This window comes from Hyla sarda, chromosome 5 (genome assembly GCF_029499605.1).
Source record: "Hyla sarda isolate aHylSar1 chromosome 5, aHylSar1.hap1, whole genome shotgun sequence".
In the NCBI taxonomy this organism is placed as follows: domain Eukaryota; kingdom Metazoa; phylum Chordata; class Amphibia; order Anura; family Hylidae; genus Hyla; species Hyla sarda.
In genome coordinates, this window is record NC_079193.1 from 344,388,660 (window position 1) to 344,408,728 (window position 20,069).

General features: G+C 44.4%; 1 protein-coding gene across 2 annotated transcripts in view; it reads left to right on the forward strand.

The window, feature by feature from the left end:
- EMC2 (ER membrane protein complex subunit 2) overlaps positions 1-20,069 on the forward strand; it is a 96,560-nt gene that overhangs the window by 47,198 nt on the left and 29,293 nt on the right. For both annotated transcript variants that reach the window (XM_056522591.1, XM_056522592.1), the window contains exons 6-8: positions 2,861-2,918; positions 17,495-17,580; positions 17,755-17,814. In XM_056522591.1, coding sequence (XP_056378566.1) covers positions 2,861-2,918; positions 17,495-17,580; positions 17,755-17,814 — 204 coding nt within the window. The remainder of the gene's footprint in view (positions 1-2,860; positions 2,919-17,494; positions 17,581-17,754; positions 17,815-20,069) is intronic.

A 20,069-nucleotide genomic window follows, 5' to 3' on the forward strand; every position in this document is an offset into this window, starting at 1 on the left:
CATCTCTCGGGCATCATCGGCGCTCCTATAAAAATGAATGGAGTACGTGCGGTCTACCGGTAGAAGACACACGCTCCTCACTGAGAGCCGGGGTCCTGTCTTGGAGATCGCGATCAGGCCCCCCCCCCCCCTACTTTTCCCCTATCCTGTAAATGGGGGATACGTTTATTTTTGCCGGAGTACTCCTTTAAAGGGGTTTTCGATAAAAAAAAAACCCTCATTTTATATACCCTATGAGTAAATTCTCTGCTAATAGAGGGGACCCATTGTTCTGTATCTCCTGGCCAGATCGGAGAACAGTAACAAAAAACATCTTACTGTAGGACCTGTCCTGAATTACACAGACTTGTAGGTCCATTGGTGTGAATAAGTATCTGATGCATTTTTTCCCCAAACAATGTGCCTCCAGCTGTTGCAGTACTTCAACTCTCAGCATGCTCGGACAGTAAAAGGCTGTTTGGGCATGCTGGATGTTAAAGGGGTTATCCAGTGAGGGGGGGTTACAACTTTTAGAGTTAGCAACAAATAAAAAAAAATAAAGTTTTACTTACCTCCTGCGCTCCAGCGGTGCCTCCAGTCGCAATGGCGATCCTCTTATTGTGAGAAATTGTGCCCTGAGTGACGTCGAGTCCCAGAGTGTCACACTGCTGCTCAACCAATCACTGCCCAGGGCAGGACACCAGAGGCACCGCTGGGGCGCAAGAGGTGTGTAAAAGTTTTTTTTTATTTTTTATATGCTGCTAATTCTCAAAGTCATAAAAAATAGGTATAACCCTATTAAAGTTTTGCAACTGCTGGAGGCACACTGGGTTAAAAACACTGGTTTAATGCTTCATATCCCCTGTAGTGGTGCTATGAAAAAAATAAAAACGCAAAGCACCATTATGTAAACGCACCTAATTTCTTCCCTAAATGTCCTGATAAAGATATATATGTATGTGTGTAAATTACATTGAGATGGTAATGTAGACTGTAGCACAGTGTTTCCCAACCAGGGTGCCTCCAGCTGTTGCAAAACTACAACTCCCAGCATGCCCAGACAGCCGTTGCCTCCAGCTGTTGCAAAACTACAACTCCCAGCATGCCCGGATAGCCGGTGCCTCCAGCTGTTGCAAAACTACAACTCCCAGCATGCCCGGACAGCCGTTGGCTGTCCGGGCATGCTGGGAGTTGTGGTTTTGTAACAGCTGGATGCACACTGGTTGGGAAACACTTCTGTAGAGGTTGGTCAGAGGTGATGACATCACTCAAGGGGCGGGGATAGAGCTCAGAGACAAAATCCAACCACACCTCCTGAGACCGCAGGAGATCATGCATTGTCTTGGGAACAAGGGAGGTGCCAGACACCACCACGTTAAAATAGAAAGACTACACAACTTCCTGTCAGGGGATAATTCAAGCAGGAGCCATGCTAAAGTCTGTTCAATTTCTGATGACAATATTTTAGTAAGTTTTTATATATATATATATATATATATATATATATATATATATATATATATACTGGAGTGATAGTTTTATTTAAATACAATTATGTAAAAATTAAAATAACCCTTTAACATTTGGATAAACCAAGTGTGCATGTGTTTGGGGGAATCATTGAAGGCATCTATCTGTTTCCTGATGCTCCATTGTTCATACCTCTTGATCTCTTCATGGTCATAATTAAAGGGGTACTCCATTGTCCAGCGTTCGGAACTAAATGTTCCGAATGCTGTTTTCGCACTGCAAGGGTCGGCCACTCCCCTCGTGATGTCATGACCATGCCCCCTCAACGCAAGTCTATGGGAGGGGGCGTGACAATGTCACACCCCCTCCCATAGACTTGCATTGAGGGGCCTGGCCATGACATCACGAGGGGGCGTGTCCAACCCCTGCAGTGCAGAAACAGCATTCGGAACATTTAGTTCCGAACGCTGGACAAGGGAGTACCCCTTTAAGGCTGGGTTCACGCCACGTTTTTGCAATACAGTTCCCGTATACGTTTTCAATTTAAAAATCGTACGGAACCGTATTGAAAACCGTATGCACTGACTCTCCATTGAAAACCGTATGCCAAAAGATGCATCAGGTTGTGACCGTTTTGCATCCTGTACGGTTTTCTCATGTTTTTTTTCCCATCCCGAAAACCGTAGCCTACCATGGTTTATGGTCAGGGTGAAAAACCGTATTAAAACGCATACGCTTTCTTTTATTTTTTTTTATTTTTTTTATTTTTTAAACATGGGAGTCAATGGGAACCGTACAGACCTGTATGTGTGTACGGTTCCATCCGGTTTTCACCATATGGTTTTTGACTTTGCACAGTTTTTTTCTTGGAATTTCAATCAAACAAGTGAAACTTTATTCATAATGGCATGAAAAGTTACAAACATATACGTTTTTTTTTTCCTTAAAAAACTGATGCAACCAGACATTATTTTTCAAACCGTATACGGATTAAAATTTGTACACACATTTTGATACAATTTAGTCAGGTTTTGAGGAATCCGATTTTTATCAAAAACCTGTATTGCAAAAACGTGGTGTGAACCCAGCCTAACAACCTGGGTTGTCATATTGGTTGTCACTCAGCTTTCCCAGAGACCGATATGTACAAATGAATCTCTTTTGCTTTCTTTATTGTATGAGGAAATGTCTCATCCTTGTTTAACCCCTTCTGCACCCAGCACCTTACAAGAAGCTTTTCATTGTACGTTCTCTCCTGATTGCAATTTACATGGAAACCTGAACTGTTTAGAAGTATTTTTCTGCGGAGCCGAATAATATCTTTTTTTACGCTGACTCGTTGGGTTGTTTCTTTCTATGTTTTCTGGAACTCATTTTCCATAAGCGGTTTTCACTTTCCTTTTTGGAACAGGTATGATGATGCTCTCCAGATATATGACAGGATATTACAAGAAGATCCAACCAACACAGTAAGTCAAATATTGTGACTGTTAATAGGTAATTTGAGAGAAGCCGGCTGAGTGTATACTCTTGGCTAACAAAATATTGCTCCAAAATCGTTCTCGCTCTCCCGCAGGGAAATATATTTCTTTTAATTAATTTTTTTTTTTTTTTATTAACTTGGAAGTATTGTTTTGCTTGCACTTTAAATACCAGAGAAGCGCAGAAATTAATAATGTAATAGCTCGTCTTCCTAGTTCGACAGGCTTTGGCAAAACGTTATTGCTGAGCGTCCCGCTCTCGAAATAGATCTTCGCGTTTAGGTTTAACTTGAATTTAATATTGAGACTGACAATGGCTTCATTTATTCTAAACCACCCGGAATCAGAGAAGTCATCACTGATCACAGTCGGGAGTCTGATCTTTCCTCGTAAGACCATGTTCATGTGGCCAGAAAATACGGACGGATATTCCGCACATGGGCACTAGGGCCACCAGGAAATGTACAGTCTCTGTAGACGGCAATACATTTTCTGAGCTGAATTCGCAGAATCATTGAACAGGTTCAGTGTTTTTGTGGACGCCGGAATCGGGATTTCTAATTCCGCCGTGTGCACAGTGCAGCAGAATCCCATTGAAAACAGCGTCAGATAAATTTTTCGAGGGGAATATGCCTGCAGAATTCCGCTAGGTAATTCTGCTGTGTGAACATGGCCTAAGACAGTGTTTTCCGACCTGTGGCTCTTCAGCTGTACCAAAACTACAAATACCATCAGTCCATGACAACCTGCAGTTGTAGTTATGCATCAACTGGAGAGCCACTGGTCGGGCAACACTGTCTTAAAGGGGTACTCCTCACCTAAACATCTTATATAGAGATGAGCGAACTTACAGTAAATTTGATTCGTCACGAACTTCTCGGCTCGGCAGTTGATGACTTTTCCTGCATGAATTAGTTCAGCTTTCAGGTGCTCCGATGAGCTGGAAAAGGTGGATACAGTCCTAGGAGACTCTTTCCTAGGAATGTATCCACCTTTTCCAGCCCACCGGAGCACCTGAAGGCTGAACTAATTTACGCAGGATAGGTCATCAACTGCCGAGCCGAGAAGTTCGTGATGAATCAAATTTACTGTAAGTTCGCTCATCTCTAATCTTATACCCTATCCAAAGGATAGCGGGATAAGATGTCTGATCGCGGGAGTCCCGCCACTGGGGACCCCCGCGATCTCCCTGCTGCACCCGGTGTTTGTTTATAGTGTCGGGTGCAGCGTTGGAGGCTTGTGACGTCACAGCTACGTCCCCTCAATGCAAGTCTATGGGAGGGGGTGTGACACGTCACGCCCCCTCCCATAGACTTGCATTGAGGGGGCGTAGCCGTGACGTCACGAGCCTCTGCCCCGCATCGCCAGTAATCCGGCATGAAGCAAAGAGGGGTACCAGGATATGCAGGGTGGAATAGAAACTGGTTTGGTTACAGAGACCTTGCCAGATTTACATGCAAGTAATTGAAATAAGTATCCTCCAATGGTGCAAGGTGGTAAATGCAGGAAGAAGCAGCCGGGTTCTCAGGCGCGATCCACTTGGAATAACTTGCAACAGTTGTGCAAAGTGGTAATATCATACACTGGTTTATTTGCCAAAAACATACACAAACGCGTTACAAGGTATAGCAACCTCTTTTTCTGATGCCACACTCACATTGAAAGAGGTTGTTATACCTCGTAAGGCGTTTGTGTATGTTTTTGGCAAATAAACCAGTTTATGATATTACGGCTTTGCACCTGTTGCAAATTATTCCAAGTGGATTGCGCCGGAGAACCCGGCTGCTTCTTCCTGCATTTACCACATTGTCCTCATCGGTCCGGATTCCCCGCAGCACCGCTCCCCCGGGAGGCAGCACCACCACCAGGAGTAAAATCTTTCTGCTGTTACAAGTTGTTGTCTTTCCGAACACAAGTAATCCAGGTGAGCAGTTTACTGTAGAATTCCACTACGTGATCCGTGTCACCTAACCTTATTACTCTATGGGAAGCTCTGCACTTTTATTTTTTTGTCCAGAACTCCAATGGTGCAAGGAGTCGCAGGTTCCCGGGTGTGTATAAGAAAGACTCAAGTTTATTGTCCAATACAAGCGTTTTTGGAGATACTACATGTCCGTCTTCAGGTACAAGAACACTGCTTGTATCTAAAGAAGGAGACGTAGTATCTCCGGGAGCACTTGTACTGGACAGTAAACTTAAGTCTTTCTTATACACACCCGGGAACCTGCGACTCCTTGCAAGATTGGAGGATATGTACTTTTAAAAATTTTTGTCACATTTCTCAAACCATTCCTAAACAACTTTTGCTGCGTGGCCATGGCATTCTGCTGAAAGTGGCACAGTTCTTACTGTCCCCTCATCTCTCCCTATGTAAGTTATTACTGTCCTCTCATCTCTCCCTATGTAACAGTTATTACTTTCCCCTCATCTCTCCCTATGTAACAGTCATTACTGTCCCCTCATCTCTCCCTATGTAACAGTTATTACTGTCCCTTCATCTCTCCCTATGTAACAGTTATTACTTTCCCCTCATCTCTCCCTATGTAACAGTTCTTACTGTCCCCTCATCTCTCCCTATGTAACAGTTATTACTGTCCCCTCATCTCTCCCTATGTAACAGTTAATACTGTCCCCTCATCTCTCCCTATGTAACAGTTATTACTGTCCCCTCATCTCTCCCTATGTAACAGTCATTACTGTCCCCTCATCTCTCCCTATGTAACAGTTATTACTGTCCCTTCATCTCTCCCTATGTAACAGTTATTACTGTCCCCTCATCTCTCCCTATGTAACAGTCATTACTGTCCCCTCATCTCTCCCTGTGTCGATCATTACTGTTCCCTCATCTCTCCCTATGTAACAGTCATTACTGTCCCCTCATCTTTCCATGTGTGTCAATCATTAGTGTCCCCTCATCTCTCCCTGTGTGTCAATCATTACTGTCCCCTCATCTCTCCCTGTGTGTCAATCATTACTGTCCCCTCATCTCTCCCTATGTAACAATCATTACTGTCCCCTCATCTCTCCCTGTGTGTCAATCATTACTGTCCCCTCATCTCTCCCTGTGTGTCAATCATTACTGTCCCCTCATCTCTCCCTGTGTGTCAATCATTACTGTCCCCTCATCTCTTCTTGTGTGTCAATCATTACTGTCCCCTCATCTCTCCCTGTGTGTCAATCATTACTGTCCCCTCATCTCTCCCTGTGTGTCAATCATTACTGTCCCTTCATCTCTTCTTGTGTGTCAATCATTACTGTCCCCTCATCTCTCCCTGTGTGTCAATCATTACTGTCCCCTCATCTCTCCCTGTGTGTCAATCATTACTGTCCCCTCATCTCTCCCTGTGTGTCAATCATTACTGTCCCCTCATCTCTCCCTGTGTGTCAATCATTACTGTCCCCTCATCTCTCCCTGTGTGTCAGTCATTACTGTCCCCTCATCTCTCCCTGTGTCAGTCATTAGTCACTGATTGTAGCGGCGGACACCTGTATGACCGGATGTGGTGATTGGGTTACTACATCCTCAGCGATGGAGGAATCCCTTCTATGTTATCCATGCATTGTGGCTTTACTTCCACTATTCAGAGATGCTAAAGATCCAGCATCTACTCCAATGTTTTCCAACCAGTGAACCTCCAGCTGTTTGCAGAACTACAACTTCCAGCATGCCCGTTCAGCCAAAGGCACTCACTGGACTCTACTCAATATAGTGAGTGTTACATGGCGGCTTGTTTCCAAAATCAGCGCCGACCTGTCCATGGGGGTCTTTGCGTTGCCATAACCCAGCCTCATTCCTTTTACTAGATCCCTTCGGCAATACCAGATACAACTCATGGGCAGGTGCAGCAGTATTCTTGAGAAAACCGCCATGTTTTTCTGATCTTACAGCCAAATTGCACCGATATAAACTTGATGTATTTTATTTTATACCGTAATCTAAGCAACTCCATGTGTTCGCATACACACACACACACAAGAAAAAAAAGCGAAAGTCTCTTCTGGATGCCAAAATAAACTTAGAGAAAGCTGTGTCTCGAATCCAAAGCCCTCCGCCCCCCACGGCAGCCGCATATCCATATGGAAATCATTAGCAGGTAGATGATATATAAACAATCTCCATACCTGACAATTTATCAGAGCGTTTCCATTCAGTGTTTACCCGTCAGTGCGGGCCAAGGAGATTTCTGACCATCCTTGGGAGAACCTTGTGCTGTAAAATGATGGGAAGGAATTTATGTTTTCTTTTTTTTTTTTTTCCATATAAAATGCTAAAAAACGATATTGTCTGCATAATAATGTGACCAGTGTGAATAGTAGCCGGTTTTTAATTTAAATCGGCAAAATGAGATGAAAAGCTGCCAAAAAAGCATAATTGGGAGCTGTTTACAAGAGTGGTGAGTGCCAGACGTGCCGCTGGAAACATTTACTGTGCCCGTACATGTCCCCGCTCTGCGGCTCAGCTTATACTCAGTTGTAGGATAACCTATTAAAATGTCTATTCCAATGTTTCCCAACCAGAGTGCCTCCAGCTGTTGCAAAACTTCAACTCCCAGCATGCCCGGACAGCCCTTGGCTGTCCGTGCATGCTGGGAGTTGTAGTTTTACAATAGCTGGATGCACCCTGGTTGGGAAACACTGGTCTATTTGCTGAAAGTTCTGTCTCCTTTTAAAATGTTGCTTCAAGCCGCAAGTTCTGATCCAAACAATGGGTGTAAAGTAGGGATCGACCGATATTGTTTTTTTAGGGCCTATACCGATAATCTGTGGCTTTTCAGGCCGATAGCCGATAACTCATCGCCTATTTCTCCCCCCCCCCCGAAGAAGCTGCTGCAGATCATTGATTTAAAGCGGGCTTTAAGTCAATGAACTGCAGCAGCTTTGGCTGAATAAGAGACCACCGCTGCCACCCACTTCTCTCCCCCTGCTTGTCCGGGGTCCTCCCAACCACCGCCGCTGCCCCCCAGCCATCCCCCCCTATCCCCACACCGCACGCCGCCCCCACCGCCGCTGCCCCATTGCCTCCCCTATCCCCGGTTTTATAATTACCTGTTCCCGGGTCCGCGTTACTTCTGGCTCCCGTCCTGAGCTGTCACTGTGCGCACTGACGGTGACGTCACGTTGTGGACGTCACTGCGCTGCGCAGCGTATCGCAGGACGCAGCAGGAGCCAGAAGTAGCTCGGGCCCCAGACCCCGGGAACAGGTAATTATGGAACCGGGGATAGGGGAGGCAATGGGGGCGGCGTGTGGTGCGGTGGGGGGGATGTGGGCGGCGTGCGGTGGGGGGGCGGTGCGCGGGTCGGGACATTATCGGATTATCGGCAAGGTAATTGCCGATAACGTCAAAAATCGTGAATATCGGCCGATAATATCGGCCAAACCGATAATTGGTCGATCCCTAGTGTAAAGTAGTCGGCTTATACTCGAGTATATACGGTATATGTTTCAATATGGTTTTTCACCTGGACCAAAAACCATGGTAGGCTACGGTTTTGGGTACAGGAAAAAAAACTGACGAGACCCTCCAGGATGCAAAACGGACACAACCTGATGCATCTTTTGGCATACGGTCCGTATGGTTTTCAAATTGAAAATGTATATGGGAACTGTACTGGAAAAACGTGGTGTGAACCCAGCCGTAGAAAAATGTATTCCTCACGATCTCCTGCCCGGTTCTCCCCATCCACAGAGTTGTGTCGACCACTGCATGTAAGTGAGGATTGACACTCCCCATCCATGCATCTCTATTGCTTCTTTCACGCTGATGTTTGTGCCCGTCAGTGTACCTGCCGTTAGAAGATAGCGGGAGAAAAAATTGTGCTTGCGACGTCTTTGTCTCCCGCTATCTTCCAGCGGAATAACGGGAGTCATAACTGACGTTAGAGGAATCCCATTCAAGTGAACGGGATCCTCTTTGCCCCTTATGACTCCGGTTAGGCTCCGTTACAATAACGGACGTTAATGGCACTAAAAGTGGGGGGGGGGGGGGAAGAGCCCTTAAAGGGGTACTCCGCTGCTCAGCATTTGGAACAAACTGTTCCAAACGCTGGAGCCGGCGCTGGGAGCTTGTGGCATCATAGCCCCGCCCCATCATGATGTCCCACCCCACCCCCTCAATGCAAGTCTATGGGAGGGGGCGTGATGGCTTTCACACCCCCTCCAATAGACTTGCATTGAGGGGGTGGGCAGGGCGTGGCATCACGAGGGGGTGGGGCTATGATGTCACGAGCTCCCAGCTCCAGCGTTCGGAACAGTTTGTTCCAAACGCTGAGCAGCAGAGTACCCCTTTAAAGTCTGTTTGTATCGGAGCCTCACACATAATGCGAAAGTAGCCTTAGGGAGAGCAGGTCGGACCCCCCCCCCCAATATGACACTTATTCCCTATGCTTTGGATAGGCGATACATTTTCCTAAACTGGATAACCCCATTAAATTGTCGGTAAATAAAACTGTAGTGATGCAAAGGGTAACTAAAGGAGTCCTCTATCTGAACAGTGCTGAACCCACATCATGGACTACTTTTCCCTTATATCATATATAGATAAAGCTGGTGACCTCCAACCTTTTGGCTCTCTAGCTGTTGGAAAGAAACGATTTCCACCAGACCTTGACAGCCAAAGGCTGCAGCTAGCTATAGTGATGTAGCTGTAAGGTAGTCCGCAGACAGCAAGCGCTGAGACCACTCCGCAATGCGCAGTCTCTATAGACGGCAATGCATTTCCTAGCAGCCGTCTCTCATTGAAAGCAGCAGGGCTCTGCTCCAACTGAATTTCCGAGCTGAATTTTTCAGCCTTATTCCGCACGGAGATTCCGCCTTAGGCAGTGTAAAAACTACAACTCCCATCGTTTCCTCACAGCTTTTGCAGACCTAAAAAAGGTTCAGTACATATCCAACATGGAGCTAAGCCTCTTTTCACACTTAATAAGAAAGTGATAGGTAGGCTATCTAGGTCACCAGACTAAAGTAGAGACCCTACTCTGATGATCATTTTCTAATAGAGAAGATTTAGGAACAACAAATTGGAAGGAAGCCAAAGGTTTCTTTAATGGTCCCAAACAGGACCGTTTATTGGCATATAAAATAATATAAGATGATGACACGTTTCGGGTGGAAGCCCTTCCTTCCTTAGATCTGTAGTAACTTCTGCACGAGGCCGCAACATTCTATTCACAACTCCAACCAGGCTGCCTTCAGCTTTTGACACTACTACTCCCAGCATACCCAGATAGCCTTTGGCTTTTCAGGCATGCTGGGAGTTGTAGTTTTGCCCTTGCCGGAAGCACCCTGGTTGGGAAACACTGTTCTGAACAATAAGTCCTGATCCAATAGGAGAAGGATGACTGCAGTACTTGCCCATGTGTGTAAAGCATAGCAGGGATGGACAAGAGTTTCCAGGAATTGGATCTTTAAAGGGGTACTCCGCTGCTCCAGGTGTGGCATGGCGTCACGGCCACGTCCCCTTGTGATGTCATGCCACACACCCTCAATGCAAGTCTATGGGAGGGGGCGTGGTCGTGACGTCACGACCCCCACCGCCGGCACCCAGCGTCCTAAAAGAACACTGGGTGCTGCACAGAGATCACCAGGGTCCCAGCTACGGGACCCCGCGATCAGACATCTTATCCCCTATCCTTTGGATAGAGGATAAGATGTCTAGTGGCGGAATACCTCTTTAAAGGGGTACTCCAGTGGAAAACTTTTTTTTTTTTTTTTAAATCAAATGGTGTCAGAAAGTTAAACTTAGATTTGTAAATGACTTCCATTCAAAAATCTTAATCTTTCTAGTACTTATTAGCTGCTGAATACTACAGAGGAAATTCTTTTCTTTTTGGAACACAGTGCTCTCTGCTGACATCACGAGCACAGTGCTCTCTGCTCACATCTCTGTCCATTTTAGGAACTGTCCAGAGCAGCATATGCTATGCTATGGGTATTTTCTCCTACTCTGGACAGTTCCTAAAATGGACAGAGATGTCAGCAGAGAGCACTGTGCTTGTGATGTCAGCAGAGAGCTCTGTGTTCCAAAAAGAAAATAATTTCCTCTGTAGTATTCAGCAAGGATTAAGATTTTTTTTAAATAAAAGTAATTTACAAATCTGTTTAACTTTCTGGCACCAGTTGATTAAAAAAAAAAAAAAAAAAGTTTTCCACCGGAGTACCCCTTTAATATCTGCGTCTCCAACCTTAGAATAAATCGGGGAAGTAATACTGGTGCCTGCGGCCTCATGGCTGCTAATGCTTTATTAGGATCACCTAATAGCTGTGTACATAGGCAGCTCTCTCCAATAAGGGGAAATGTATCCCCTTTTACTATAATTTAGGATAACGTTGTTAGTCTTGGAATGCTGGCAAGGGAGATCACAATGCCTTAGAGCCAACAATGGGCCGGTTACGGGAACCTTAAATTGATTCTGACAATGTATCTAGAGCCCTGTATTTATAAATACTCTTGAGAAGGTATCCGCAGGCATATGTATCATTGGCCGCTATTGTTGTTTTCACATTGGCCATTGAGCCCCTACACCAGTGTTTCCCAACCAGGGTGCCTTTAGCAGTTGCAAAACTACAACTCCCAGCATGCCCGGACAGCCGTTGGCTGTCCGGGCATGCTGGGAGTTGTAGTTTTTCAACAGCTGGAGGCACCCTGGTTGGGAAACACTACCCTACACAATAGGCTAACTCTTCCTATGGCTTTTTAGCCTGTGCTACGTATATTGGGAGCAGGGTCAGCAGTCATGTCCTTGTCTTCAGAGGACAGGTTACACGCAGGTTCTTGACTCATAAGGGAATGTTAAAGGGGTACTCCGGTAGAAAACTTTTTTTTTTAAAGGGGTATTCCAGGAAGAAAACTTTATATATATATATATATATATATATATATATATATATATATATATATATAATCTCAACTGGCTCCAGAAAGTTAAACAGATATGTAAATTACTTCTATTAAAAAATCTTAATCCTTTCAGTACTTATGAGCTTCTAAAGTTGAGGTGTTTTTTTCTGTCTAAGTGCTCTCTGATGACAAGTGTCTCAGGAACCGCCCAGTTTAGAAGCAAATCCCCATAGCAAACCTCTTCTAAACTGGGCGGTTCCCGAGAAACGTGTCATCAGAGAGCACTTAGACAGAAAAGAACAACTCAACTTCAGAAGCTCATAAATACTGAAAGGATTAAGATTTTTTAATAGAAGTAATTTACAAATCTGTTTAACTTTCTGGAGCCAGTTGATATATATATAAAAACATTTTTTTTTCCTGGAATACCCCTTTAAATCAACTGATGAAAGTTGAACAGATTTGTAAATGACTTCTATTAAAAAATCTTAATCCTTCCAGTACTTATTAGCGGCTGTATACTACAGAGGAAATTCTTTTCTTTTTGGGTTTCTCTTCTGTCGCCACCACAGTGCTCTCGGCTGACATCTCTGTCCATGTCAGGAATTGTCCACAGTAGGAGAAAATCCCCATAGCAAACATATGCTGCTCCGGACAGTTCCTAAAATCACAGAGGTGTCAGCAGAGAGCACTGTGGTCGTGACAGAAAAGAAATCCCAAAAGAAAAGAATTTCCTCTGTAGTATACAGCCGCTAATAAGTACTGTAAGGATTAAGAATTTTTAATAGAAATAATTTACAAATCTGTTTAACTTTTTTGGCACCAGTTGTTTAAAAAAAAAAAAAAAAAAGGTTTTCCACCGGAGTATCCCTTTAATACTGGTCGGATTTGTCTACGTGTATGCAAGGGATGGGTCCTGCTATAACTGACCATTCTATGGTAAGACAATCCTATTAAAGGGAACCTGTCACTTTATAGAGCAGGAAAAGCTGAGAAATACGTTTGTGGGAAAACATTTAGGATAACATGTTAAAGGGGTTATCCAGGTTAAAAAAAAATTTTTTTTATAAATCAACTGGCTCCAGAAACTTAAACAGATTTGTAAATTACTTCTATTAAAAAAACTTAATCCTTTCAGTACTTATGAGCTTCTGAAGTTGAGTTGATCTTTTCTAAGTGCTCTCTGATGACACTTGTCTCTGCAACTGTCCAGAGTAGAAGTGAATCCCCATAGCAAACCTCTTCTACTCTGTGCAGTTCCCGAGACAAGCAGAGATGTCAGCAGAGAGCACTGTTGCCAGACAGAGAACAACTCAACTTCAGCAGCTGATAATTATTGGAAGGATTAAGATTTTTTTAATAGAAGTAATTTACAAATCTGTTTAACTTTCTGGAGCCAGTTGATATATGAAAAAAAGTTTTTTCCTGGATAACCCCTTTAATCTTACTTCTGATCAAAGTAGTCATGTGGGAGGTCCTACTGACTGACTGACAACCATTTGTATGTATGTAATGAGAGCTGTGATTTAAAGGGGTTCTCCACTGGAAATTTTTTTTTTTTTTTTTTTTTTATCAACTGGTGCCATAAAGTTAAACAAATTTGTAAATTACTTCTATTTAAAAATCTTAATCCTTCCAGTACTTATCAGCTGCTGTATACTACAGAGGAAGTCCTTTTCTTTTTGAACTTCTATTCTGTCTGAACCCAGTGCTCTCTGCTGACACCTCTGTCCATGTCAGGAACTGTCTAGAGCAGGAGAGAGAGTTCCTGACATGGACAGAGGTGTCAGCAGAGAGCACTGTGGTCAGACAAAAAAGAAATTCAAAAAGAAAAGAACTTTCTGTAGAACATACAGCATCTGAGATACAAATCTGTTTAACTTTCTCGCACCAGTTGATATATATATATATATATATATATATATATATATATATATGTTTCTTTCTTTTTTTACCAGTGGAGTACCCCTTTAATGGGTAGGGCCATTCGCTTGACTACTTAGCCCAGAATAAGCAAAGTAGTCATGTGGGAGGTCCTACTCACGGATTGACAGCTCTCTGTGTGCATCTAAAAGGAGTTGTGACTCAATGGGTATGACCACCTACTTGACTACTTAGCCCAGAGTAACCAAAGTAGTCATGTCTGAGGTCATAGGGTGGAGGGATATGCTACTTGAACCCATTTTTTTCACGATTAATGCAACTGTTTCTTGTGTTCAGTGGGTCTCTATTAGACTTGCTATAGCTGGGAGATAGTTAACTATCCTATCACATATAGCAAGTCTATACTTCTTTTCCTTAATCCCCCTGATATTCCATTTAATTTTTTTTTTCCCATTTAATACTTCTTTAGATTTAGGCGGTCTCCAATACCTACTATCTGGCAACTGACTGGCGTTCCTTCCCATTGGCAAGGGGGGGGGGGGGGTAGCTAAATGAAATGGGGGGGGGGGGGGGGGATTTCATAATTTTTTTATTAGATCGCATATCAAAATCGCAATATTTATCTCCATAATCACAATTGCACATTTTCCCAAAATCAGGCAGAGCTTTGTCTATGAAAGAGTACCCGACATATCCCTCAAAAAAAGTTATATGTTACTCAGTGCCTAATCCTGATCATGCACTTAAAATTTGTATGTGTCTAGCACCTATATTTCTCTCACAAATACCTTATATATGTTGCTCACTCTGCACAACTCCTCTTCCTCCCTGAGTCTGCTGTGCTGTGTTTCTTCATCCAATCACTGCAGGCTGCTCTGTAACCCCTCCTCTCTGTTTTCATGCTGCAGTCTGATAGGACAGGAGTGAGCACAGGGGAGTGCTAGTCCCGCCCTCACTTCCTGGACTTTGTCCATGCCTGTGCTTCAGCTGAGACAAAAATGATGCTGCAGCCTGACAGGATTATGTTCCGGATGGTACGGGGACACCTAGTGGTCTTTTTTTTTTTTTTTTTTTATAAGCCATGATTTCTATTAAAAGGAAATAACATTTTCTTATGAAGTATGTTAGGTTAATGTTTTGCCAAGATGTACAACATATAAATAGTTTTTGAACCTGAGCATGCCCATCGAAATGTTGTGACGGCTCCGACTAAAGACTGCTTGTTGGCTTGCAGTCCTATGTAAAAAAGATATGTGATTTTAAATTGACAAACTAAGTTTTCCTTTATCTAACAATCTCAGCTCTGCCTTATCTTCACGATAACAGAATAAAGATTTAGTTATACCTATTTTTAGTTAGGCAAATTTTCTTTGTTTACTTTGTTAGGCGTTAAACTGAGATAAATCATGGGCTGAGCGTTTCTTTAAAGGGGTACTCCGGTGGAAAACTTTTTTTTTTTTTAAATGAACTGGTGCCAGAAAGGTAAACAGATTTGTAAATTACTTCTATTAAAAAATCTTTATCCTTCCAGTACTTATTAGCAGCTGTATGCTAGAGAGGAAATTCTTTTCTTTTTGAACTTCTTTTTTTTGCCTTGTCCACAGTGCTCTCTGCTGACACCTCTGTCCGTTTCAGGAACTGTCCAGAGTAGTATAGGTTTGCTATGGGAATTTTACTCCTGCTCTGGACAGTTCCTGATACGAGCATCAGATGTCAGCAGAGAGCACTGTGGACAAGACAAAAAAGAAATTCAAAAAGAAAAGGTTTTCCTCTGTAGTATACAGCTGCTAAAAAGTACTAAAAGGATAAAGATTTTTTAATAGAAGTAATTTACAAATCTGTTTAACTTTCTGGCACCAGTTGATTTAAAAAAAACAAAAACGTTTTCCACCGGAGTACCCCTTTAACTATTGAACTGCAGGCGTTCGGGCAGACTGCACGGGTAACACTGATTCTGGCAGGAGAGCGAGAGAGCAATCCCACATAATGTGTTACTGGACCGGCCTCAAAACATTCCCGTCCAGTCTCTCCCCCCCCCCCCCCGACAAGCTTTGTAAATCATCCTAGATCCTGATACATTACTGGAAAAATCACTTAACCGCACCACCAATGAAATCCTCGGTGCGCAGTGAGTCGGCGGAGTAGGGCTTTGCGTTCGATGGTATTTTAGTAAGTTAAATCCACATGGACAAGATGTCTGCAGCCTTGCAAAAAAATATGAAATCCTGATCCAATCCAATTTGTTTAGCCTGTTGACATTCCTGGCTATTTTTACCTCTCTGTAGTTCTATTGGGGCCGTGTTTCCCATCCAAGGTGCCTCCAGCAGTTGCAAAACTACAACTCCCAGCATGCCCGGACAGCCAAAGGCTGTCCGGGCATGCTGGGAGTTGTAGCTTTGAAACAGCTAAAGACCCCCTGGTTGGGGAACACTGGGTTGAAATGGGGTTGGTTATAGTAAGATGCCATAAAATAAAATGATGCCCCTTACTAATGTTTATGTAACTCTGGGCATGCTGGGAGTTGTAGTTTTGCAACAGCTGGAGCCACCCAGATAAGGAAACACTGTATTGAGTTTTGTATTCCTTAAAGGGGTACTCAGGTGGAATGCAAAAAAAAATGTTTTTAATCAACTGGTGCCAGAAAGTTAAACAGATTTGTAAATTATTTATATTTTAAAAATCTTAATCCTTCCAGTACTTATCAGCTGCTGTATGCTCCACTGAAAGTTATTTTCTTCTTGAATTTCTTTTCTGTCTGACCACAGTGCTCTCTGCTGACACCCCTGTTCATGTCAGGAACTGTCCAGAGAAGGAACAAATCCCCATAGCAAACCTCTCCTGCTCTGGACAGTTCCTGACATGGACAGAGGTGTCAGCAGAGAGCACTGTGGACAGGCAGAAAAGAAAATCAATGTATTTAATGTGTAGCTGTTGCTTTAAAAGACTGTTGACATGTCCTAGAGACATGTCAAAGAGTTGTGTACGGTCGCGGGGGCTGAGCACTTCTCACGTTCTCTGCTTCTGACCGAAACAATCCAAAAGACTTGTCTAGGTCACGTGGCCCAGAGCTGGAAGATAATGCACTTAGGGCGCACTGCGGGGGGTTCGGGGGGGTCTGAACACTCGGACTCCGACCAGTCCAAACTTAACCCATTAAGGACACAGCGGCTGCCCCAGTGCCTCAGCGGGACTTAATCAGTATAGCTAAAGTTATATATACTTAGTGTTACTTTTCCTTTTATTTGTTTTTAAGGTAGCAGTTCCCCTCCTGTGCATGGCTGCAACAAATCTGCTAAGCAGTCGTGCCCCGATACCTGTATCCTAGATATAGCACACTGTCTAAATCCCACATAGCCAACGCTTCTAGAAACTTTTCCTATTATCCTCTAAATTTTTGGGTTGTCGTCCATTGATATCTCATAGCTGATCCGGCTCTTAGTGTACGGTATTATGTCCATAGCTTAAAGCTCTTACAAGCCCCTTACATTTCCTTTGGGGCCAGTGAAACCTTTATCCCTCCCTTACAAAGATTATTGCAGTGACAGGAAGGAGAGATACAACCCTGAATGGGATCCCGGGATTAGCCTTCCCCGCTGGTTTGTAATTACTACATTCTGCCGGGACCCTTCTTTGGATGAAGCCATGCATAGTGTTGGTATCAATAGGCGGGCATACGTAATGCGATCGCTGGGTGAGTTTTGCATTGTGTCGGTAGAACAGCATAGGGTGTGTTTATATACTCCGGCCAAACACTGGAATTCCTCTGGCATTGAGATAATAATTTGCACAGTTAAATTGCCTTCTCTACCGAGGGTCTAATCCTTTCTTAATGTCAACCTATAGGCGACAAGAAAAAGGAAGATTGCCATTCGCAAAGCCCAGGGGAGAAACGCAGAGGCAATCCGAGAGCTGAATGAGTATCTGGAACAGTGAGTGTTTTACAAGGGGATTTTGTTTTGCGCTTCTGCTTATATATATTTATATATATATTTTGTTTTTTTAATTAAAATGGAATTTGCATTTGATTTAGTCCCCTTTTCTTTCTTCAAACTTTCTTTCCCACCCTTCCCATGTTCCTCAAGCATCTGACCTTCTCGTTGCAGATTTGTAGGTGACCAAGAAGCTTGGCATGAACTGGCGGAACTTTATATCAATGAACTTGAGTAAGTGGCTGAACAGAGTTCTGATATGTAGAGGATTGAGGAGATGGCTTTGGTCGTGAACTTAAAGGGATGGTCCAGCGAAAAAACAAGATATCCCCTTTCCACAGGATAAGGGATGTGTCTTATCCGACCACTGGGCCCCCTGCAAGCTTCTGAACGGGTCCTCGGGCATCTCCAGCGCTCCCTCCCGTTGAAGTGAATGGAGTGTGTGCCGTCTGCAGTATGCACGCCTCTCCGAGAGCCTCTCCAGAATATGGGGGGGGGGGGGAAGCGATTTGACCACCTTTTCAATGGGTAATCCAAGACTATAAAAATCAGAGCTGATTTCTTCAAACAAATAATAGCACCACCCCTGTCCTCAGGTTTTGTGTGGTATTGCAGCTCCATTCCATTGAAGAATGGAGCCAAGTTGTAATACCATACACAACCTGAGGACCCTTATCAATCCCAGTAGTAAAGGCAACACATCACTATGCCTTCCTTGCAGCACTGCCCCATTTAAGTACATAAACCTGTCTGTCTTCACTACTGGGAGTGTTCAGGGAAAACTGCACCACTGCATCTCCCTTGTTCTCTGGATTGGTGGGGGTCTGAGAGGTCGTAATCATAAGGCGGGGACACAAATCTGATTTGGTGACATAACAAGATGTGATTATGTGTCCACCTGTGTTATTAGGGGATAGCACATAACTGGTATAGGTCATCGCATTATGGTTGTGGGGGTCCAACCCAGTGTTTCTCCACCATTGGGCCTCCACCTGTTGCAAAACTACAACTTGCAGTATTCCCTGGAAGGAAACAATGAAGTTTCCTGTTATATGACAACAAGCAGATGTCTTAAAGGGGTATTCCGGCCAAGGACATCTTATCCCTTATCTAAAGGATAGGGGGATAAGATGTCTAATCGTGGGGAATAAGATGTCTGATCGCCCACCGCTGGGACCCCTGCGATCTCCGTGCGATCTCCACATTCTATGCTGGGCTGCTGCTCCTGTCTCGGAAACCTCTGTGTTTCTGGGACTGGAGAAGTGACGCCGCGCCCCCTCCTACATATGTATGGAGTAGACGTGGTGTCACTTCTCCACTTCAACAGGTGGAGGCCCAATGGTGGAGAAACACTGGGTTGGACCCCCAACAACCATAATGCGATGACCTGTACCAGTTATGTGCTATCCCCTAATAACACATTTGGACACATAATCACATCTTATGTCACCAAATTAGATTTGTCTCACCGCCTTATGATTACGACCTCTCGGACCCCCACCAATCCAGAGACATGAATGGGGGGGGGCGTGGTGTGACATCACGAGTGGGACACCTGTGGCTTATTACCACCACAGGTGTCCCAGTGCCTCCTAGATGTGAGGTCTACTCTAGGGATGCTGCCTGTGGCCATTAGAGGCCGGGACCATCACCTCTACTGAGACGCACATGATGCCCTGCGGTGACATTTTTATTTTGAAAAGCCAAACATTTTAGCTGTATACTTTTTTTTATTCAATTCCTCACAGCATTTAAAGGGTTATTCTGGCCAAAGACATCTTATCCCCTATCCAAAGGCTGCCACTGGGACCCCCCATCCCCCACCCCCGGTGATCTCCATGCAGCACCTGCATTCTATGCTGGGCTGCTTCTCCGGTCTCGGAAACCTCTGTGTTTCTGGGACTGGAGGCGTGACGTCACGCCCCCTCGTGATGTCACACCACGCCCCCCCCCCCCATTCATGTCTCTGGATTGGTGGGGGTCCGAGAGGTCGTAATCATAAGGCGGTGAGACAAATCTAATTTGGTGACATAAGATGTGATTATGTGTCCACCTGTGTTATTAGGGGATAGCACATAACTGGTACAGGTCATCGCATTATGGTTGTTGGGGGTCCAACCCAGTGTTTCTCCACCATTGGGCCTCCACCTGTTGAAGTGACACCACGTCTCCTACATACATATGTATGGAGGGGGCGCGGCGTCACTTCTCCAGTCCCAGAAACACAGAGGTTTCCGAGACCGGAGCAGCAGCCCAGCATAGAATGCAGGTGCTGCATGGAGATCACCGGGGGGGGGGGGGGGGGGGGGGGGGGGTCTTTGGCCAGAATAACCCTTTAAATGCTGTGAGGAATTGAATAAAAAAAGTATACAGCAAAAATGTTTGGCTTTTCAAAATAAAAATGTCACCGCAGGGCATCATGTGCGTCTCAGTAGAGGTGATGGTCCCGGCCTCTAATGGCCACAGGCAGCATCCCTAGAGTAGGGAGT